Here is a 24651-nt window from a genome sequence, read left to right on the forward strand (position 1 = left end):
TTGATTATAACCAGAGTATGTATTTTATAGATATACACACACATACAATACATACACACTTATTTATATAAACATATAAACTCTATTATACATAATAGAATATTCTGTATCTCACAGCTGGTAACCATGGTCTCAGTTTTGGATAAAGACATGGAAGAGTACACAAAGACCAACATATATTTCATGGTACCAGGAAGCTCCATTCCCCTTTCAGCTAAGTATTCACAAAAGCCTGTGTGCGTGAATTAGTGGATAAACTTGAATACTTCAACATCAACATCAAGACTTCTTGACTGGTCTAAAAGGAATCAGTCTGAGGAATGTTCAAACTCAGAACCATTATAAATTAAAGATGTAAATACACATTTTTAGGTGTTATGTGCTCATATTTATGAGAAATGCTTCATAGGGCATTTCTACCATCTTCAGAATATAACTAAAATAATCTCAAGGTTTTCATATCATTACACAGCAAATTTTATTACAAAGCAGTCTGCATTCAAAGATTTCACCTCTTCTAATATCTAATAAAATGGTAAGAGGCTCCAATATATGTAATCATGATCTGTAAAGTTGATTAAAAAAAATCAATAAGCATTTGATGTTGTATAGCAATTTATTTCCAGGAGATATGCTTGCTGTAGGAGGATCTTTAGGGAGAAAGTCCGAGTTCAATAATTCCATATGAAGCACCTCATATTTTGCCGCTCAACCTCACACCAGTATGTCCCAACAGGTAGTCACAGTCAGCCTGACACGGATCCAGTCTGAGCAGGCTGCTAATCCTCACGAGTTGCAAGAGTATTTATGCTGCCCCATCGCATCAAGACAGATATTTGAGATATGCTGTATAGTCTTCATTTGGCTGAAAACTGCATAAGCAAATAATACAACAGAATTAAAAAAATAATTCTATTACTGCAACAGAGGAAGAAGGTTAATTCATTATGAACTACATGGTTTTTTGTGAAAGGGTGTATCAGACTTCTCAAAAGAAAGCATAAAATGGTTTGTGTCCCAAACAAGCCACACTTTATGGACTTGGCTTTTATTACAATTTTTTTTTTTTCACAGAAAAAAAGTTTGTCACAAGAGAAAAATATTTACTATGTATACGCTGTTTCAATAAAAAACTATCCAAGACAACAAACAGGATAAAAGGAATTTGATTGCTTAGATTTGTTATTAAATAACTGCACATAGATATGTCCATATGTCGTATACACTACTGCTAAACGTCACTGCTCACAAGTAAAGCACCACCAGTAATTCCTCTGCATTACTGAAGAAACAAAGTTTAAAACTTTGAAAGGCATTAAACACCCACCTCTTTTCCATCAAATAAATACGTAACCTTAAACATCACTTGAAAGGCAGAATTACATATTTTTAACTGCGCTGAAATCACAAATATTTCCAGATTAATTACACATTCAAACATCTAGTTGAGGTACCAAACAATTCAGAAGATCTCTGGGCATTGCTAGCTCTGCACCTGGCATAGTAAGAGTACAGCAACAGAATGATGATGTTCTCTTTTAGCTGTACTGATGAAATAGAAATGATTACTAAAATGATACACGCTGCATGTTTTAGAATTCCCACTTTCCCTGCTCCTCACCACCCCCACCCGCACACATGCCCACCCCAAGTTAATTTTTAAAGAGTACTAAAGGCATGATTACACAGACTTACGTTGAGGTATTATTTCACATGAAATATTGCTTGTATTGGAATAAACTCAGCTTTTCTTTCATCCTTAATACCATAGTACTCTTGAGTCCACCTGCCTGTCAATATTCAGGAGATTCATAGATTCAGCCACCACCAGCGGTAACAGAAGTTACTCATTACAATTCCAAAACACTGTAGTAAACCAGACATCTCTAAATACAAACACAACACACATGCCCACACCTTCACACGAACAGCCTACGCTTCTCCCAGTAGATTTTTGGTTAGGCTAGGTTATACGAAGTTAACAGCACTCATTAAAAAGTGTTTCAATGACAATTTACAATCCCTACCACCTGATCTCGCAGCTCCTATTCATGCAAATTGCACGGGAAAGCTGATGAAGGGTCACAAGATTTGCACATTTGCAGATGACTTCGTGGAAGTAAGATCCTAGGAAAAAGATTTGGTCCCTAACCTTCTACCTTTCAGTAAACAGTAATGCCACCAGAGCAAACAGTCTTGAGAATTTTCAATGCCTGTTAAACCCTTTGGCCCTCTTTCCTCCATATTTGTGTGTCTCCTCCTTACTCCCCCAATGAAAACTGCATTTAAGATTGTATTGTATTAAATTGTAATTCCACTTACTTGCAAGAAATAAAGCCAGTGGCTTTTTTTTAAATAATATGAATAGAAGCTAGTGTTCTGAAATGCCTTTACTTAATTAGTCTCAAACAACTCCTGGCAAATCTACCAACTGCATTCAAGTATGTAATTCAGGACATGAAAGAGCATTTTTTTAAGATTAAGACAAAACTGTATGTGTCAGTTTAGCTGTGGCTTGATTAAAATTTATTCCACAAGTCTAATGGTAACAGGTGAGTGCCTGAAAATACTGTACTTTATTTATTCTTTCAAGGGAATTTTTTTGCATTTATGACGACCAAGCACATCAGAAATTGGAAATATGAAGGAGGAAACAAGCCAGCAAAATAGCAACACAAATTGCTATGCAAATTCTCATTCTTCCCACTGAACATCTGTTAGATGGCTGGCATACATCCTAGCTGCACCACTCACTACACCAGCATTCTTCAAGGCTGGGGTATTATGACACAATGAAAACTCTAGAAATCAGAGGGACAGGAATTAAAGAAAAAAATCTTCACAAAAAGAAACACAAATTGAGTTTTTTGTTTGTTTAATAAAAGCTTGCAAGGCACATGTTTCAACTGAATTGCAACATCTATCTACAGCAAAACAGATCAAAATTTGCAAAACATTCCCCCAGCCCTTTCAGGCAGTTAAACCTGTGACCTGGTTGAAAACCAAGCTAGGGTTGCGTGTACAACTCCAAAGTAATTACGCCCTATCGCTGTTCTTCTGAGGGATATCATGAAACTTACTGTTTATTTTTCACAGAAGGTGGAGATAAGAATAGACAATATTTTTGCTAATCCATAGCTGGATAAGAAATTCAAGTTCATAATTTTCTAAGACATGATTCTTCCAGTCATTCATTTAAAAAATGTTGCCTTTTTACTGGAACAACAGCAATATTTTTCCCACATAAAAGGCTCCTTCTGCTACTTAAGGCTGCTGTGCCAATGGTGCTGCAATACAATTTTCTCTAATATAAAAAGCAAGGTAAAAATCTTAAATGATTCTCCTAAAGCAGAATCAATTGAAGTATCAAGAATACATCTTAAAAACTATGACAAAACTAATAATAACTATGTCACAGTTCAAATAAAGTTCAACATGTTCATTTAAACATGTGTAAAGGCCAAACTACCCTACAAGATAGTTTTCTTAGATGTACGGATGGTCTCATTAGTGTTTTTTTGACGTGTGCTCTACATGTAAGTATTCAAACTACTATCTACGTGGTAATGCATACATACAGCATTGCAGTAAACATATGTATGCGGTAAAAAACAACAGGCGGTCAAGGATAGTTAAATATTGCATCTTGGCATGGCAGTCTAAGGCATGAAGCCGTAAGCTATGCGACTTCATCCACCCAAGTGCAGTTGTAACCCTGAAGTTTGCTACCTGGAATGCCTTATTGCTGTTATGAAATGGTATTCATGAATTCTTAACTTCAGGCAAGTAAATGACTGACAGACATGTAATTCCTTGACAGCGACTCAAACAAACTTAAATTGTATAAGGAACTCTAAACTTACTTCCAAATATTACATCTACATCTACACTAGCACATACAGAGAAGGTTCCTGCAGGCCTGCCATAGCTCAAGTTAATAAACTCGCTTCCACTGTTACATGGTAATTGAAAATTCTGAAATACCAGTGCAGTAAAACATATGCACTCGTGCATAAGCAAACAAATGCAGACTGCATTTGGCCAGACACACATACACACTGCCCCCAACACAACTGCATCCCCAGAAGGGATATTTACTTTTAACTTGTAACTCAGTTATACTGACAAATGTTTCTCTCCATGATCACATCCAGTATATTTATCTGAATATTGGTTTCAAATAAAACGCAGAATTTAACATCCTGTCAAGACTCATAGGCCTACAAATGTAACTGAAAGTAAAAAACAGATTACAGACATCTTGACTTTTACAACAATAAAACTTTTTTTCTTTTAAATCATTGCAACAGTGATCATAGGTTTTAAAAAATTGCAGCACTACCTGCAGCACTTACTGCAAAGTAAGGAAGTATATCTGTGTAGAGCAGATAAGAACCCCCACATACACCAACCTGCTGCAGTTCCTAATAATTCCAGAGTTAAAAATCTCTGACTTTGTATTTTATCAAGAAGTGCAGTAAGGATCATTTTGCAGCTTTCATTTGCAGAATGGTTTGCAGATTTTTCAGTTGAGGGTTCTTCCTATTATGCCCGATCCTTCATCACGGATACATCATACATGGGCTCCAAAGAACTGTTCCCATATGCCCGCTAGACTGGTCTCTGGGCCAGGTGTTACACAAATCCATAACTGCAGGTTAACTCCTAACAGATGAATAACCTCTTCCAAAACTTATGTCCTGGCTTTTTGTTCAGCTACACCTACGTAAGCAAAGCTACCGTTACCTTTTATTGGATTTTCCACTCACACCACCAGGATTAGGCCCAGAGCTGAATATTCTCTTGAAGGTATATTATCCAGCAACAAACAGGATGAACAGCCCATTTGTTACAAAAAATAGTTGTAGAGGAAAAGGGGGTCATACAAGGAAGACAAATTTGAGAGGGAAGCAAGATCGCAGAGTACTTTCCCCAATTTTCAAAGATCTCAGTGTAGTTGCATAATTGATATAAAAATAGATATGAAAAACTGTACCATTATTTATCAATGGTGGTGAATATAGGTTTTTACATTGCAGTTATGGCACTATCTTAATATAACTATCACATAAAAATTGAACAAAATGAGGATCACCCATCCCTCCCCATACATACACACACACACCAGCGCACACACCGAAGGGGTGAAACAGAAGTGCAGAAGTCTCAGCAGCAAACCTGGTTGTCCTGCTACCCTTGTCTAAAACCAAGTATGGCATACAGTTGTATACTGGCCCGTTCTGATGGCTGCTAAGACACACGTATGCATACACACATACACATTTAAGCATGGAAAAATCCTGAAGACAAGTTCTTTCCAAACTGAAGATCTGATCTTGTTAACTCCTACTGCTAGGTCTAAGTCCAAGCACTTCCACCAACATGTCTCTTAACAATGTAGAGATCAGTGCCTTAATCTCTGGAAGTGTTGTTAAATAAAGGCTTCCTTATTTGATTTATACAAACACTATAGCTACACGTAAGATGTATGAATGTATGCTTCATAAACATAGAAATGTTTACAGTGGAAGACAGGAACAATGAAAACAACAAAAAAACCAAAACCCCCAAACACTTACTTGAAAAGACTCAGGATACCAATTGCTTTCTTGCTAGAAAATAAAAGCTATATGACTTAAATGAGCTCTTTAAATAATCTTTCTGCATTTACTGCAGTCTACCCACATCAGCTCTCTAGTACTACAGTTAGAAATTTCATTTACATGAAGATTAAGGTGGTTTGTATTGGGAAGAAAAATGCAAAAACATGGAAGACTGTCACACTTTGTAGAGACTGTAAAATTGACAAATTTTCCTGTTTCCTTCGAAGATGCTATCTGTGTCTGTTGATCTGTAGTTCAGAGAATTCCAGTTTGGTAAAATAAAGTTGTCAATACACTGCATGCGTGCACAAGTATCTGCAAAAATGACTTCCTTGATCAAAATGTGACTTTTCCAACTGGATTTCATTCACAATCAATCTTCAGAAAGAAGCTTGCATGCTTTTTCACGACTGGAAGGATATCACAGTGTTGATTCTATACACAAAGTAGGATCTATTCCAGTATACCCGTGTAAAATAATTCACATATGGAGAATAGTTCATTTTGATTTCATGACAAAATCGTCCATATTTTGAGTAGGCATAACTGTCACCTTCCTCACAAACCACCTGTCAGAAAAGAAGAACAACTAATTAAAATACCGAAGATAAGTGGTTACAGAATGTAATTCTGTATATTTAATTTACTTCTGTATTCTGTAAATTTAATTTACAATAGAAATTTAATTTCCATACTGTATGATTCCAATAAGCTGAAAACATATTCCCCTATAATTTGTTTGACCATCTAAAATAGCCTTTGAGAATTAATACCTTTGTCAGGATATCAGACGTTAAAATCAGTGTACTTTATCCATACAACGAAGCACACCAGCAGTGGAAATTTTCCACATGCCCCGTTTGCCCAGTACTTCAAACCTGACCTGCACATAGCATACCACCTATGTAGGGAAGGAAATTCTCAATTACTTTTTCCAGGCCAAGTAAGTTTGACATGCCGAATAAAGACTGAAGACACACACACGTATCACACTATAAATTCCAACCAACTGACTTGGAAGCAAACTGCTTGTGTGTTTTAGCATCTACTACCTGATATCCTTGAAGAAATCCCTTCACTACTCCTGATGGCACAAATTCAAGCTGGTTTAAAAAAAAGGCGGTAGGACAAATTCATGGAGAAAAATCTACCAGTGGCTACCAAACTCAAAGATGTTTCCCTTGAGCTATAGTCCTTCAGCAACAGACTACTGGAAAACAGCTGTCTTGCCCTATCAATAATCACATGCTCTCAGCCTCTGTCAGAAACAAGATACCAGACTAGGACTGCAGGACATGGTCCAAGCTAGGAAGCAATACTTTTCTTCTTAAACACAGCTATTTGGAAAACACATCCACAGACCTGTCAAGAGCATAAGAGCATGTCCACTGTCTCACTTACTCTGGGAATAAGTTAACGCTGCAGTTTCCACCTACATGTGCACTAGCCTCCACTAGTTTGGAAAGTCTTGATAATCTTCCAATGCGACTTAGACAATTTTTGTTAGCAAGCAAACAGAGTTTTGTTTCAAAGCTTCCTCAGACGACACACTATGTCAGCTTGCAGGAACAAACTATGTCAACTTTCTGGGGGAAAAAAACCACACAAACAAAAAACCACACCCCACCCCCCCCTTTATTCCTGTTGGCTATTCCAATATTTTTTCTACAACTATCATTTTTAGCATCCAACCCAGTATGGACTCAGCCAGACAGGAAATAAGTGATGTTCATTACTAGCCAAACATCTTTTTCTAAAAATACTGAACACTCAGTTGTCTACATTTAGATGCACATATTAGTTGTTTTGTTACAGATTTAGATTACAGACATTCAGCAGAACAGATTTTAACTGAAACTTTCATAATGTACCTTCTTTTCTCCTTCTTAATCTCTCCACTATAAATAGGATAAAGCTTGTCATTTTGACAATCCTAATTACACAAAAATAGTAACTGACTGTTTTTGTGTACTAACAGCATGGTGTGTGCCATTTATCAAAGACAGGCTCTTTGCACTGGATACTGTCTTTTGATGGCTTTTTTTCCCCTCTTTGACTGAAATTATCATCGCAAGCAATAACCGCTCTGAAAAGTACCGGGAAGTGTTCTTTAGGATGAACTCAACAAACTGAGTGTTAGGAATTAAAGGATGAAGAAACTCATTCTGATATATGAATCAAACAAAAATGTAAAAACCTGACAGTAAAAATGTGCTGCTGAAGTTAGGATGAGATCGGAATTACATGCGAGAGAGAGGCATGCAGGAAGCACTGAAATGAGAGATGCAGGGCTAAGAGTGAATGGAATCCTGAAATTGTGGTTAATTGTTCCAGCTGACATGCTAAAGTATGAAGAGGAAACAGGAACTTACTCGTGCAAAAACAGATCTGAGAAGAAACTGAGAGATAACGTGCTGATCATCACTGATGGAGGTTATTCATACACACACACACTCTGTTACAGTACAGTATATTGGTTACAACATGGAATAATCATGGCATACGTGATTTTTAGCAGCAAGGCAAAGAAAGAAAAAAGATAGATTTCAGCAACGCTAAGGAAGTTAGTAGAAAAAGAGACAATATCCTCCATGGATAAACTGTCCAGGAAACCTTCAAGTAAAACTGACACCAGTTGTAGATTCCTAGGGAAATTCCAAGAGTAATCCCCTGAAAATGTATCGCCCCTATAATTATTCCGCCAAATGAAAGCAACTACAGAAATGAAATGCTTACAAGTTCTTTTGAAACATCTATCATTGAAAGTAGAGCTTATAAAATACCTACCACAGATGAACAGCTTGGGATTTTTCCCCAAGAATGGAGTATAAGACTATACACAAGAAACAAATGTATCTTCCCCATTAAAAAAAAAAAAAAAGCATTCAACCCAAGGATTAATTTGGTGTAGTTAATACACAACAGGCTGTAATCTCAAACAGATGCTTAAATCCTTTTTTTCAGTGAGGAAACTAACTAAATGAAGCTAACCTGTGACTGTTTAGAAGCAACTGGCAACACCCTCTCTCCTGTTGACCTGAGAATAAGCAACCAGACCCTAAGTGAGTTTAGGGCCACTCCTGCCTTTATACAGTCAAAACTTTTTCTGGATTCCCAGGAAGCAGATGAACAAGTGGTAATGAGATCACTTTATAAATCCCATCTCATCCCCTACTTCACCAGTAAGAGCAGCACTATCAGCGTTCAGAACAGACACAGTGTGGCAATGACTGAAGTAGCTGATTCAACCAATCTTTCCACCAGCTGTGGCTTAAACTATCTGTTGGGGTGCTAACCTATCTGCAAGGCTGAACCAAACAGACTTGTAACTTCATCAGTACCAAACAGGTTGTACTGAATTGAATGGCAGGCTAGTCCTCATCCCAGGCAGAGTTTTAGAAGAACCCTGTTTATTAATTTTAAGTGTTTACCTTTAAAACTAGTAAAGAATGCCCTCTGAGGCAGGGCTTTACTGCTTTTTTAAGACCTCTTCAGGTGTTACAGTCTTAAACATTTACATATAGCTAAATGGCATCTAATCATTGGCAGAAAAGCAACACAGCTAGATAGTAATGTATTAGGAGGAGTTGGGGCAGTTAAAGAACAGTATGGGGTAAGATTACAGGTGTGTAAGAAACAGACAAACCAAAACTTAACTGATCACTTTTAAAATTTATGAGTCTTTGTCTACATGTCAATTACAATCAGAAAAATAAGATGAGCATTGTAAGAAGATTTTTTTAAAACGAATTATTTATGCATTCAAACATTAATTTTTTCTTACTGTTACTTACATGACCATTGGCAATATCCAACAGATCTTTAACTCTACATCCTCTTACAGGTCCCACTTCATTGCAAATTGAATCTTCAATAACCAGAAAATTGGCTTTGTAAGATGTAAGTATCTTATAAATATCCTCTGCTGACCTCTTTGAATAGATCTGATAAATCTATAGATTAAGAAGACATGTTCATGCAATGCAAAAGATCAGTGACAAATTAAACGGGGTGGGGTGGGGGAGACGACTTATCTGCAACAACAAATTATATATGTACACACCAAGCTATAAAATGTTTGTTTTTTAAATCTCCAAAACGGGTGATGTAATGACCAGCTGAATGGGAAGTATTTGCCTCTGCTGATGGCGAGTTCTCATCTTACATACTCCAAGTACCCTGAAAAGTCTTCACAAATAGTACTTTGATATTTATTTCTGTCCAGAGTGAAGCACTGAGAATCTACTTGATACTCTCCTTCCCTGTTTGCTGGACTTCTGTGTCCTCCTTCCATTTAATATAATAGATATTTTTTTTTCTCATTATATTCGGGTGAAGAGGAAGACAGGAAGACAGGTCCTGTGAGATGCCATATTTATAGAATTGGATACTCACATTTTCATTTCTTTTTAGAAGATCGTCATCATTATATAAAGGCAAGCTTGACACCATCCATCCAGTACAAAGCTTAATCACACCCATTAACTGCGGGCTGCCTGCAAACACAGCAGCCACAGGAGCCTGTCGTCTGCAAAAGCAACATAAGCATACATGTTTGGGTACAGGTTGCATTTCTCAAAACAATGTTTTAATTTTATACACTGTGTGAATCTTTTAAGGTGCTATGGTATGAATTGGAGTATACGAAGAAATCATTGAAGGTCTAATTACAATTGGTGTTAATGCTGCAGTGGGCAGTAGTTTCCTTACTGGGAAAAACTCAGACCTGCAGCAATACGGTTTGCAAGGAAGGCCTCTAGCTGTTCTCTTTCCCTCCCCTTGCAGTCCTGAAATGGATCAAACTATTGCTTTCCTGAATGGTAGCTGACTTGTGACAAAATAAGCTTGGGAGGGAGGATAGGTACAAGGAGAAACATGATGTTACATTGTAAGGGAAAGATTTGTGATTATTTTCGGTTGATCTCTAGGACCATGTACTTCATCATCTACAAGGAAATAGTGTCATGATACAGAATAATGTCTACAGTAATTATGTTTCTGGGTTTGGTTTCATCTTTTGACTATCCATACTCCTGCATTAGTGAAAGAAAACAGTCACTGTCACACTTTATTACAGACTTTGGGCAATTTTTCATGCAGAGAAAATTCAAAATAAATTCATATTATCAGAGAGAAAATATTCTATAATAATGACATTAAAATTCCAATATGGAGATCTAAGTATATCCCTAAGAAAAAAAAATAATCTTTATTTTCATTAAAGATATGAACAGCTGCTACAAATAAGGGTAGTCAAATTGCTCCTAGCTGACTGAATCTCAGTGCAATTCACCATGATTAATTATGTACTTGAAGTGTAATATATGCAGACTAATGTAAAAGCCATTAGGTACTTGGCATTATTCCACTTGCTGCCTTGAGCTACAGCAGTGACAAACAACATACTCTACTATTAACAGAAAGAAGAAATTGGCTGGAACACCGTAATTACCAGCCTTTTTTCTGAGTATGAACAGGTTGACATTAAAGACTACATAAATACAGAAAATAATATGCTAAAAAAATACAGTTAAAAGTAAGTTATCTGAACACAGGGGATCTAATTTTCAGAGAAGTGCAGTTCCTAATGACCTAGCTCTAAGTCAGATTGAATAAGGCCAGAATACAGTTCCAAAACTTTTGGTGAAAAATGCATCTGTGAAAATCACTTGACTTTGTATTAGCTATGTATATGGCTCAGTATGAACTATATAGAATAGTTCAGTATTTGCTATGCCCTGCCTAGCCAGACAGGTAAGAACCCTTCCAGCCTTCTGGTTAAAGGGGAAGTTTGAATCATACATTGCAGGTAACCTGACTGAGGTCTCTAAATCCTCATATGCAGGCATTTCATTTTACTGGTTCATGCACACAAAAATTTCAGTATTTCTGTCCCCTGTTGGGATTACAATCAACATGAATCCTCTAATCTACTGAAAAATTAACACGGGAAGAACCAAGTACTAATATGTCCACCTTTATTAGTAAATTAGATATAGTAATGATATTAAACATGATTTGCCTGCATGTTTTAGGATCTTCTCCTCTTGTAATCAATGATAAACTCCTGTTTCTTTCCATGGGAATAATACCAAACTTAAAATACACACTTTTCCTCCCATACATCATGGAATGACTTAGCAAGGAAATACTCAGATTAAAATGCTGAGATAAAAATACCCTGACATAAAGCAGTAAAATAGAAATGTGGGACTTCATACTTACTTTATCCATGTCATAAGTTCTACTGTATCAGGATCATAGAACTCTTGTAGTTCTGAAAGCTCTGTCATTATCCTAGGGAAAAACTGATGGAAACATATTCAGTTACTTACAGTTGAGAAAAAAAATAAATCTATAGAGCATCTCATTATATTAAGGTCTTAAGTAACGCAACAGAAAGGGGTTTCATCTGAGTTTTCCCTCCTGATTTGTATTTTTGAATTATTTTGCAAAACACAGTTTATATTTACCTGATAGCAGGAGACTTTCTCCAAAATAAGTACATTAAACACAAGTTCTCATCTCTATTTTATTAGAATACTTATAAATAAAAAACATTTTAAAACCCCTCAAGAAAGCCTACGCGGCAGCGACATCCATCAACTTAAACTGGCCTTAAATGCATCAAAACCATAGTTCAGGTCTTCATATGCAAACGCACATAAATAAGGACACTGAACCAAGAGGCTGATAAATCTCTCATGCTAAACCCGCTTGAGCAGGAGGGGTTGGACTTCTGTGACTTGATGGAAAGATGCTATGCAAGCAGGACAGGAGAGAAGAAATTTCCTAGTGAATTTATGTTGGTAATCTGCCCTGGACTTTCTTCTAACTTTTACTTCAATCACTGCAGTGAAGGAAAGTACACTATATTGTATCAAATAACATATCTCAGTTTATACTCTCAAAAAAAAAAATTTTGGGAAAAGAAGGGATCCTGGAAAGTCAGATCGAATGCCAACTCCTTCAGACCAGTCCAGATTGCAAGCCTGCGCCATGGCTTCCCTACCCCGTCAGGTTTGAGGGGTGAAGGATGAAGGAACAACAGGTCCTTTATCAAGGCAGGAGATTTTGTCAGTCCTTGAGCCATTTTGAACATTTATCTAGAGAAGGCATGGCTAGAAGCTGGCCAGGCTTTAGGGGCTGGAGCACGTTCACACTGTTGTAAATGCTAAGTGAAAGCTACTGGATGCCAGCTCGATCTGGAAAGGGTAAATTTTACAGGTTATGCCAAACTAAAGGGACAACTTACTTTGGGACAGCCACAGTGGACAGACACTTGGAAGTGAAGGCCTGCTTTTAACTGAGGAGTTTCCACTCCCATTACCTGAACAGTTCAGCTGTCACTTGACAGCAGTCTACAACCAGACACGTTAGGGTAGTACAAAAACAGACGCCATATGTTCATATCAGGGCTCAAAGCTGTAGCAGTGCTGTTATACGTACACCTGAAATGCCCCCAGAACAATGGGACAGAAAGAGTAACCTCTACTGCCACTCCAAGGAGAACCATCTTGACTTGGCAACCAGAGCCCTTAGAAAAATCTAGTTAGATGAGGGACTATGCCAGACTGAGTCAGAAGGCAGCCAAGCAGAAAGATGCAGAGCTTTACACTCAGCCATTTATAGACATGGTAAGAGATTAAGAGCCACAAGGCATTTGCACCGTCCTGTTACCATATATCAAAGTTTCCAAGCTCAGGGATGAGTTATGAACCTGGAGAGCAAACTGTTCACCGCTGCTTAAAAGCAAAAGCTGGATCTGCAATGGATGAAGCCCTCTAGAGTCCAAATCCCCACACTGCTTTCATAAAAAAATCTGAAAAAGAATTACTTGGTCAACTAAACTAGTTTCCTCTATTGTAATAGATTTCATAACTCTTTTTGAGCAACTAGCTTCTTTTCAGGAGAGTATCTGTTGCTCTGGCAGAAATGTGTAAAGAGTCAGATTACATTGCAACCAGAACTTCTAAGATAGATGTTAGAAAATCTGTTAAAATACTGTTGGTCAGGACTGGGTTTTATATTTGAATTCTTATAAAACCATTCAAATTATTTCCAAGCTGTATCTTGTAGCAGAGGGTTACACTTTACAGGGTATTTCCCATGTTTTTTGCATTTACAGAAGTTTAAAAAACTATTTCCAAATAATCTTCCCTAAACTCTGCCTGTGCTTGCAATAAAGAACTAAGTATTTATTATAAACATGGAAACATCTGCAGCTTTTCTTCCCTGTAATGTAGTATATACATAACTCTACACAATGCTCTGCACAAAGGATTTAGCTCCATTGTAATTTGATGAGAGGTTTTCAAACAGATTATTTGTGTATGGCCTCCCATAATTTTACTTCCAACTAACCTCATTCCCCCTCACTAAAATCGAGATTGGGGCAACACAGTTTTCAATACCCCGAGTTTTTATTTGGCAGCATTTTCTCTGTTGAGTCAGTTTATATATCCAAAGTATAATAGCTGAACATAATAAAGTCTTCAAATAAATTTAAACAGTTCTTAATTACACTAAGCAATTGTTAACAAATTAAATTGTCAAATACCTCATACTGAAAAATGCGGATGACAGTCTTTACTTCACCATATATATTTCATTTCACCAAGTATATTTCATTATATTTGCTCATCATTTTGACTCATATTGTGCCTAAATACAAAACCCACAAAGGTACTTTTCTTACCTCTTTCCACAAGCTGAATCCAATTATCGTGGGAACTGCCATACTCAGAATAAGAGCCTATAAAATACATGTTAGAAGAAATGGATTATGCACTGTTCTCCGACCTTGGACTATCTGTTGATTCTGCTCATACAGTAGGCTACATTTATGCCTGAAACCTTAGAGTGGCAGTAAGTGAAACTTTGTGGTTTTCCACCAGGCAAAAAAACTCACCGCAAACAAGAATTTGCCTAATTTGCTGGGCAAGAACTTATTTGTCCCATGATAACTTTACCATCAATATTAGGGATGGTTAATTACTACTCAAATAACAATGATGCAACGTGCACATGACGTAGGGAACAGAAGAAAGGTGAACACCTCGCATAGAAAGGCTATGAGATAATCTGAGAAAGGGAAAAAAGTATGAAACAAGCATTTCAAACCTCTGATCTTGTTGATGCTTTTGTTCAGATTAACAGTATTGATATGCAAACTCCAGAAACCCATTCTTCAGCACACCATCATTCTAGCCAACATAATTTTTGCTTTGCAAAAAGGAGAAAATAGCTCGCATGGTACAAGAAACATTTTATAAGGAACGCACACAAGATGTTCTCTTGATAATAAGCTATTAATGTATCCACTGTGTTAACAGTAAAAAAAAGCAGGTCTATATAGCAGAAAGCATGAGGTACGCAAAAGAATGTGTTTACCATTTTACACTGTCAATGCTTCTGATGTAACAGTGTATGGCCCTTTCAAAATGACACAGTGAATCTCTGCTCAAGTATAAAACATTTATTCCTATAAGCCTCTCAAAATTTAGGTAAGTAATATCCTATACTTATTAATTTTAAAAAATGCACAGAACAGCTAAAAATTGCACAGAGCAACTCTCAGCATATTAAGAATAAAGCCAGGCTCGGAAGTGGGGAAGCTATTTGCATTGTAGCACAAGCTCATTTTCAGTTACAACACTTCTCTGTAATTGCCACACATGAACAAATCTTATACAAAGTTAATTCTGCTTACCATTTCTTATGAAGCAGCTTTATTCTCAGCGATTAAATACACCTAACTGCCACATTTTCAGCCTCATTTCCTAGTGAAACGAGGCTTATGTCGATGCTTGCCTTGCATGCCTGTACTTTTCCTCCTGCACTACTCCTAAAAACCACATGACCTTCTGGGTCAGTCTCAACTAAATATGACAGAGAACTTGAAGTCTCAAAGACTTGTTAAAAGAAATCAGATGAGTGAAAGAGAGATGCAGACAGGTCTGCTTCTTGCAAGGAAAGGCTGTAGTGTAAACAGAACTTTATCACCAGGTACCAGAGAACATATGAAAGCACAGTATTAAGAATGAAAGACACAGAAAAAGCAGACTATATGAGATCTGCTGCTCACAAGAACTACGTGTTCTTTTAATGGGTTCTTCTATAGGCCTTAGGTAATTGTTTTTTGAAAAGTTACATATTTGCTAGCTCTAATTCCCAAGACATCGGCAACATGTCTCACCAGCAATATCGGATGCACAGCTTTCAGTCGAAGCCACTTGAAAAGCGTCATCCAAAGTTCGGGAGAGCACACACCAAATGCAGCAAGCATGCAAACATAAGGCGTCCATAGATATTTCATTCTGAAAAACACTGAAATAACTTAGTTGGGACTCTGTGCATGCCTCTGTATTCAAGCTATTTATGAAAAAAATCTGAATATTTTTATATGTCAAACACAGTCTGGATGTTCAAGCAATCTGAGATCAAATTTGATGGCACTGAAGGGTAAACTGAGGAAATCTCTAGCAGAAAAGCAGGCATCTGATTATCTGCTGCAAGATGTAGGAGCAAGATCCAAGGTAAAAGATGACAAAATCCTTCACAGAGTTCAGGGAAAGATGAAAGAAAAATCAAAGAGACTGGTAAAGTCCACTTGGCTGTTGCAGTTTTCCAGCCAAGCAAGGATAAAAAGCAGCTATTCAGCAAAGCTGTACAGACACTCTGCTATAAGGGAGCTCCTGAAGAAAGGAAAGGAAAATATTCAACAAACAACTTAAGCTTGTCTGGTATTGTCTGCCTCTAAAAGATAGACTAGTGAAGTTAAGACAACTACACGGTAACACAACATTCTGCTTTAAGAATTTGTGAATATTCAGATTTTAGGATGATGAGCATAACACAAACAAGTCTGCCACCTTCAAGCTGATTTAGCTGAGAGCCAAGATCAGAACATCTACCACACATTAGCTTCTCTAGCTTTAAGGACTAATACAATACCTTTGGAAACAGTTTTGCTACTGCTTTAACATGTCAAGCAAAGGTATACTTCATGCTAGCCTAAACACAACGAGATGGGTAAGAAATCTTCAGTGTCCCAATATTCCAGAACATACTGTGTTCATTAAAACACTACACAAGATCTTGCTAGAATACATTATTAAAAGAATTACAGCAGATCTACACTTAAACACCATAAAGAAAGCGATCAAAATTTGCTTCATGTCTTGGATTTTGGCTGCATTAAAGCTTGGAAAACACATTAAAGAGACCAAGCACAATTCATCACATATCTGTACCCAATTTACAGTCAAAATGATCTTTGCTCTCTCCCCTACTGACTAGTACCACTATAAGCCAAACACGTTTCTGAAAAGGGGTGAATTTCAAAGGGGTGAATGGTGTATCATGTCCAGTTAGGAACTCTCTGTTGCTTTCAAAAGAGATACATCAAAATCAGACTTACCCTTCCAAACACATCGCTAGACAACCAAGTAAAATTGTGTGAATTACATGATAAACTATTTCTGGCCTCTCTCCAATTCGACCATCCTCAAGTTTAACTGTCTCTTTCAGTGGTTCACCACTGCAGTTGGAGAAAATGAGACATCACTTAATTCAGACATTATCTCAGGCAAAGGTGCCAATAAGAATACTTTTATGACTGTTAAGTCAGCAGTACACTGAGATCACTGGGTGTCACATCATACAATACTGTTGCACTGCTTATTTGGTTTTTGTACTTCATCAATGACCTATCAGTACCTGCTGTCCCTTGCTTTAGACTGTAACCTCTCTGGAGCAATGGCTGTGAATTCATAGAATGGGATCACTACCTATGACTGTAAATCCTAAATTAAGGTAATTCAGCACCAAAAGACGGCCAATTTAAGAGCATGCACATTCCACAAACATTTAGATGAAGCATGCTGTACAGTCATTCTAACTAAGTTTCTTCATATCATTAGTTTGGTGAAGAATTATGGAATCTGTAGGATGATAACTGAGTATGGAATGTGTATACCATTTTATGACAAATTAAGATAACAAAAATAGTTTTTAGCCACGTTACTGTAAATTCCAGTAATACATTCTAAATAAAAATCATAACCAAAAATCTTACTACAAATGTTCTTTCTACAAATGAAATAGCAAGGCGCACAACAGATAACATTTTATTCTACCAAGATGTGATTTCAGGTTACAATTTTATAATAAGTTTCCTCACAACAAATGGAAAAACATTTGAGATTATTAACTGCTTCAAAATTAAAAAGATGAAGGAAGATTTATTTTAAGTTTTTCTTTAAACAGCTGTTGGACATACTGGAGTCACTGCTCATTGCGAAATAGTAAATAGCTATTTCAACCACTAGCAAAAAATAAGACATTTGTTACATTGTTTTGAATATACTATCACACATTCAACCTGACAAACATTTTAATTTATAGGAGTATAATTTTTATTTATTATAAGTCTTTGTTCTTGAAAAATACTGTTGATTTTTTGCTGCAGACAAATGAGAAATTTTCCGTAATACCTGAGCAGTTACACCACTCATCCACCAGGAAGAGATAATTTCCTAGCCATTGAGTTTCCAAGACAAGTTATGCTAGGATCTACAGTGTTGCTATTCTTAGTCTGTAAACAGACAGCTCCACTACCCCTTCTCTCAAGGGAACTGTGAATCACTGTGAAACTAAAAAAACAATTGAGTCAGTTTTACTTCATCTCTGTTCTGAGCAGAAAAGGTTGATGGACCTTATCACAGTAAAAAAGAGTTTTAAAAAAAAAAAATGAAGGATTAGAAATCTGAAATGCTCTCAACTCCACCCATCTCATCCTTCACTGTATGTAAACTTGGAAAAAAAAAACCCACAAAAACCAAACCCAAAACTGAGAAACAAAATCTCTAGCAACAACCAGATAACTTTGCTGCTCCAAGGGGAAAACAGACAAAACATCCTTCTCCCTCAATAGGAAGAAACATAAACATATCACAAAACATTAGCCAGAGCTATGTAGGAATTGCACCTATAGGGAAACAAACCAATGACAACTCCCTGTCCTGACTGGAGGAATGATCAAGAAGTTCCTCACTAAAGGTCTTTCTTTAGGAGCCTCTGATGGGCCTTTCCACTGGTGCTCACACCGTGGCAAGCTCAATGGTGCAATAAACTTCAGAGCAACAAACATGATGACCATTCACTTAAGACATTCATAAACCTCTTATTTTTAACTTCTTATTTTTCACTATAAGTAAGTTACTTACCAAATTCTCCTAAAAATGACCTGAGTTACAGAAAAAAGGCAGATAATTAATACTAAAATATAGAAAGGCAACAGCGATGACTGTGTTAGTCGCAAAAAAAAGTCTTGGGAGGGTGCCTGAAGAGATTCTTGACAAAGGAGCCAATTCATTGTAAAATTCCTAGTAAGGCAAAAACATCCCATTAAAAACAGTAACAATACCCCACAGATTAGAGAGAAAAAAAAAACAACCCAGCACACAGCCAATCACAGTTTAACCTATTCATGTCATAGGAAACTATTTGAAATTCATCTTTGAGAAGTCATCTTTTTATCATTTGAAACCACTTTGGAAGTACCCTTTAGAGTGACTGTCAAAAGCTTAACTTTCAAAAAAGAATCTGTCATCTGAAGAGACCAGACTACAACTCCTTTATACCACAAAAACCCAACCTCCCATATAACTCCATTAATGGAACCACAAAGCACTTAGTTTTCAGTGGATTAAGACTTTAGAGATACTGATGCAAGAAGGTACACTTGTCCTCCTTCCGAACAGGGAGATGAAGGGAAAGTGGTCATCTGAGATCACAAACAAGCCTGAGGCACTGCCAAGAATAGAATCCTTAATGCTGAAATTCTAGTTCTGTAGCCGAACCCACTTGATCATTCTTCTTTCTCAAATAATGAGCAAAAAGACTATATACTCTGCCAAGAAGCACTATCAATGTGTATTCTCAAGTGGAATTGGTGCAGCATGTGATGCCGTGAATGCATTGTTGTCTTCCTTTGTTTCGCTTTCCTCCCTCTTCTCTTTTTCTTTTCCCCCAAGGGAAGACTAGAGATTGGAACCACTTTCAATTAGACATAATCAGTTTAAAGATTAACAGTTGGGCATGTCCAAATTGCCCTTAAAAGACAGATCTTGAAGTTCCTGTGCTACAAACCCTAATTCCAACCTACAGTTACACAATTTTCTAGGCATAGTTGCACCCAGTTTGTCTCAATCACTGGCTTCATTGCAGCTTGACAGCCTGGAAAGTGACATGTAGCAAGTCCCCGGGGAGGGGCGAGAGGGGGAGGAATAAATTCCATATACCTGGTAGCTGAATAAACTGAAATCCTGACCAGAAGCAGTCCTTTCTTTTCTTGCAAAACACTTAAGAACATGCATGTATGTGTGTTAAACAATGCAGCTTAGTCAACATCATTACATCTTGCCTTCCAAAAATTCCCCAACAATTTCAACTGTGCATGATGTCATTTTCTACTTCTTCCCCTGAAAGGCTGTGAAGTGGTTCTGTAAGAGAGATGCAGCTCCCAGGAGACAGTTACAATTCCTGCACAGAACTGCAAGTCTTGGCTTGGGTCCAGGAGGTGTGTCAGTCCTTACCAATACTCCATTTGAAGTTTTCCAGAAAATCTGTAGCCATGACATTTTCTTCTTGCAGGCCAACATTGAACTCTTTTACAGATGCAAACAGTTTTTCTTAGAGTGACAACAATTCCCTCTGACTTTTAAGTTGTCCCTTGTCCTAATTTCTTCCAAAAGATACAGGGTTTTTTGGGGGGGATAAAAAACTAAAAACAAACCCCTACAACCCAACCCTGTCTTGAGATAGTATCAATAGTTCATGACTCTCTTCGGAGCCCTTTCTTTTCCAGGCTATAAAGTTAGTACCACCACCTTTACCTTATTATCTTTGCTTTCAAGTCTTATTAGAAACACCAGACAGAGTACAGAAAGTTTTTGCTCTTACAACATCAAAAGAAAACAAAAATCTTATGAAATGCTTTCACCCCAAGGCATAAAAAAATATTGAGGTGCCTCAGAAACCTCAAAAACCTAAGTAAATTCTGTATATGCATCTTGGGTTTTTTAATTCAATCTTAGAATCAGGCAACAAACAGCAACTTTTTCCCCAACTCCTCCATAAAATTCTCACAAGCCACTGAAATTTTACACTTCTCAGAGCACTTTCAGAAGTTCAGATATCTTAGAAGGTGCAGAGTTTAAAAACTTACTTAGTCGTGTTTAAGCCAAGTTTTACTTCAATAAACTTCAGCAAATGTTCATTTTCTTTATGAGGAAGAAACATCTGGAAATTAATTTAGCAGAGAAAAATCTTATCAAGTTCTGGAAGCAGCTTTCACGTAGTCACTTCATTCAGATTTAAAAAATGGCATGGAAAAATCAACTATTAAGTGTGCCAAGTAAGGTACTGGTATAGTAGCATAAATCTTCACTTAAATAAAACCATCTTTCGAGTTTCCTTGAGAATATCATTCCCTTCATCTCATTCATGTACCCCAAAGGAGGGCAAGTGAAAAGCTGTCAATAAGTTGTCAAAAGACTACTGAGTGGTATATAAAGGATCGTGAAAAATGGACAGACTTACCCCCAAGCGAGCCATTTGGCTCCACTAAACAATAGGACTGCAGCCTAGCAAAAATCATGAGCGTTTGTAATCTTCACATAAATTGTCTGAGCAGACAAAAGTTCTGTGTACTGTCTATGTAATTTAACTCGCATTTTTCAAGGTTAGGTTTTATTTTTCTGGAGATACAGTAGGGCTAGCCAGTCTAAACAGCACAAGAAAACAATCAGATACAAGCATTTTCTCAAATTTTTTAGGGTTCACTAGCTTCTTTATTTTTAAGTTGACACTGTTAATTAACACAACCAGGGTGAGTCCGAGACATAGAGGTAAAGCACGACAAATTGTGTAGAAGACTAGCAACTCCCTCTTGCTGGCTCTAATCAAAATACAAGACCAGGCTAAAATCCCATTGTATAATCTCAACTCCTAGCTGACTCCTACACTAAGCGAAAGTCTCTGTTCCCATGTCCTAGTTGAAGTTTAATCGATAACTAACATCTACCCTGAGACTACTCATACCTGTTCCTGGCTACCAGGTCTTCGCCACACACAAGAATATTAATATTCAGGCCAGTTTGTAGAGGCCATCCAAGTTAAAACAAAAACCACATTTATGAAATAGCTAAAGTGTGAATTAAAGAGTATTTGTATACTATCCTTTAATCTCAACCTAAAAGATCAAAATCCCAACAAAAAACAGCTGCTTGATTTGTTAAAGACATTTTATATAGATGCAAAATTACTCAAGTTTTAGTACTCCAATTTGCTATGAATTGAGCTATGAACTCTCAGATCAGCAAGATAAACAACACTTCAAAAGATTTTTCCAAGATACATCCACAACTTTTCATTTAGAATTTGTCAGTTAAAATCACTTTTTACAGAGGAATCTTACCTTTAGTAACAAGTTTAGTGTCACTGTTACTGTAAGTACCAAATAAATGTACATTATTTTCAGCAATCTTGACATCAATGTACCTTTTTTCATGTTCATCTGCAAAAATATTTTAAAAATGCCATATCATTTGGAGTTCAGTTTAAATATTAAAAACTACACAGCCAGAGGACAGTCTAGTTACCTGAAGGCATTTAGAGAGCATTAAAGCTGCTACAAGGCTCAGTAATGGTGACACTAGTAAGACTGAATTTTCAAACTGCAAAAGGTACCCCAAAAAGAGAGAAAACAAGTAGATTTTGTATACTTCATGCACCTGTTGAAGAAACAAAATAGAACACAATAAAATAAAATTACAGTGAATATATGTCTTGCTTTTTAGAGCAGCAGATAGCTCGTTCCATTTCTTTGTTTATCAGGGGATTAACATCTATCCTCCAATCCTATGAATCCTCCAACCCTATGAATCTAGTAAGGGATCACTTGGCTCTGGTAAGCATTTCACATCAAAATGATCCTGGTCAGCCTAGTAACTAGTACACATTTCCTTCACAAGAATTCTGTAAATACGCCAACAAAAGTAGTAGTATTTTACAAGGTCTCCCCATCCTGTAAGACCTGTGATGCAGCGTGAAGCAGTAACAATGCAACAGTATGAACACACAATTTGTGTGAAAGAGCCGACTACTGTAAACGTGCACTTTCCTTGCCCTCATTCATTTAACCTATCTCAGGAACACACAGACTATCACTGCTACTTTCTGTTATTTACTAATTGATAAGCAATTCTTATAAACCCCGATACTTGATTCTTTAGACTTTTACCAAAACACTCTTCTTCTCCCTTACATTTTAAGGACCCTGCTTTGAACTAAAATAGATCAAACATTTCCCACTGCTGAGGAACAGGAAAAAAAGCAACTGAAAGAAGAGGTGACAAATCAGAATTGCATGCAGTTTGAAACAGAAGTTACATTTAATAAAACTAGAAGGCACACATGTATGAACTAGCACATATACCACTGCAACAGGCGGAGTAAAAACTCCTATTGTTGCAACATTTCTAAGAACCATTTTGCAGAATAAATTCAAATGCTTTCTTGTACTGAAAAATCAATTGGCCTTCAGCATCTGTCTAGCCTATTTATTGGCTAAATCGGTACAGGGCAGGCCATTCAGGGTAAAAATGAGCCCTTTAACTGCACAGAGCCAACAGAGCAGTATTTCAGTCAGCCCCACCCTACTGCAAATAGGGGAAAGAGGCAGCTAAGCCAAAAAGGATGCATGACTATCATTCATCACTCTTTCAGCTCTCCAAAGATGTTTCAGGACTCTGCAGCTTTGTTTAGCTCCTGACCCTTTTGTTAGGAAAGCTGTCCCAAACACAGTAGTCCAAAAGAGAGTGAGATTAAAGCCATTTTATTCTTCTAACGGACATGACATGCACTTCAGCTGGACCCAGGCTACAAGACACTCAAGTCATTGCTCAGTCTGCACCTTTTGGAGCTCCTCAGCAGTATTTATGGTAGGCACCTCTAAGGCTGTATTTAAGTCCACAACTACCAGTAGGTTGAAGAGTTCTAATACCTTCTCTGTCTGTGCCAGGGCAAAGCTGTCTAGCAGAAAAAGAGAAACAGCCTGAACAAACAGGAGATAATGACTGTATTCCCACATCATCATGAAGGTATATGTTGAAGCACTCACCAAAAGGTAACAAAACTTCTGGAAAAAAAAAAAAAAAAGGCAAGCATTAATATCACTCCTATGCATCTCTGTCATTAAGTAACTGAGAGGTCATTAAAACAGAAACTATGGAAATTAATTATTATTTTAGGAAGTAATGAAAATACTGACTTCAGACATATTTAACATGTTCTCAGATGGAAGAAAGTAATTACCAAAACATGCAAAACCATTTAAAGCCTATCAGAAGAAACATCTTCGACAGAAACAGCGAAAGGAAGTTACCATCATCTTCTCTAAGCAACAGGAAGACCAAAGAAATAGTTCACATAGTGAGAAAAATTCTGCATCAGTTTATTTTAAAAAGACAGCACACAGCTCATTACCACACCGTTCTCTCTGAACCCTCATGGGGGCATAACAGGGCAGGGCACGAGTCACTTAGGAAAAACTGCATGTGCCTAGGTGAAATCCAAGTGGCTGTTTTGAAAAGAACAAACAAAACATCTACCGTTTTCTGCCTAGCACCGCAATAGTGACAGAACTCTAGAGCACAGTTCCACTAGCAACTCTTTATTAAGAAATTAATTTTGCTTTACCTCAGCAGAACAATTTAGGTTTTTTTTTAAATAGCCTGTGAGAGCTGCTACTTGACATGCAAAATATGGCAAAGCCCAATTTTCCCTTGATGGTATGGAGTAATCAATTCTTGTTGTATCTGTCCTAGAATAAAGTACAGACAAACAATTATTAAAAGATTTATGGAACAAAAATATCAAGGAAAGCCTAAATGTCACTTCTAGTTATCAGTGTGACCTTGCAAGCAAACTATTCCTCCTGTACTAGGTATAAAATAATACTGACACAATTTTGCTGCTGATA

The 24651-nt window shown here is 37.1% G+C and overlaps 1 protein-coding gene across 4 annotated transcripts in view; it reads right to left on the reverse strand.

Moving 5' to 3' along the window:
* Positions 1 to 2858: 2858 nt before the first annotated feature.
* DPY19L4 (dpy-19 like 4) overlaps positions 2859 to 24651 on the reverse strand; it is a 31819-nt gene continuing 10026 nt past the window's right edge. The window contains exons 7-19 of one of the 4 annotated variants that reach the window (XM_055704527.1): positions 24369 to 24492; positions 23674 to 23805; positions 22271 to 22402; positions 22087 to 22185; positions 20836 to 20909; positions 18833 to 18991; positions 17026 to 17145; positions 15802 to 15922; positions 14302 to 14358; positions 11829 to 11911; positions 9999 to 10131; positions 9398 to 9556; positions 2859 to 6172 (exon numbers count right to left, since the gene is read on the reverse strand). In XM_055704527.1, coding sequence (XP_055560502.1) covers positions 6008 to 6172; positions 9398 to 9556; positions 9999 to 10131; positions 11829 to 11911; positions 14302 to 14358; positions 15802 to 15922; positions 17026 to 17145; positions 18833 to 18991; positions 20836 to 20909; positions 22087 to 22185; positions 22271 to 22402; positions 23674 to 23805; positions 24369 to 24492 — 1558 coding nt within the window. In that variant the 3' untranslated portion in view covers positions 2859 to 6007. Of the gene's footprint in view, positions 6173 to 9397; positions 9557 to 9998; positions 10132 to 11828; positions 11912 to 14301; positions 14359 to 15801; positions 15923 to 17025; positions 17146 to 18832; positions 18992 to 20835; positions 20910 to 22086; positions 22186 to 22270; positions 22403 to 23673; positions 23809 to 24368; positions 24493 to 24651 lie in introns of all 4 variants that reach the window. The other 3 variants (XM_055704528.1, XM_055704526.1, XM_055704529.1) reach the window with 3 other exon arrangements.

This window comes from Falco cherrug, chromosome 3 (assembly GCF_023634085.1).
Source record: "Falco cherrug isolate bFalChe1 chromosome 3, bFalChe1.pri, whole genome shotgun sequence".
NCBI classification, from domain to species: domain Eukaryota; kingdom Metazoa; phylum Chordata; class Aves; order Falconiformes; family Falconidae; genus Falco; species Falco cherrug.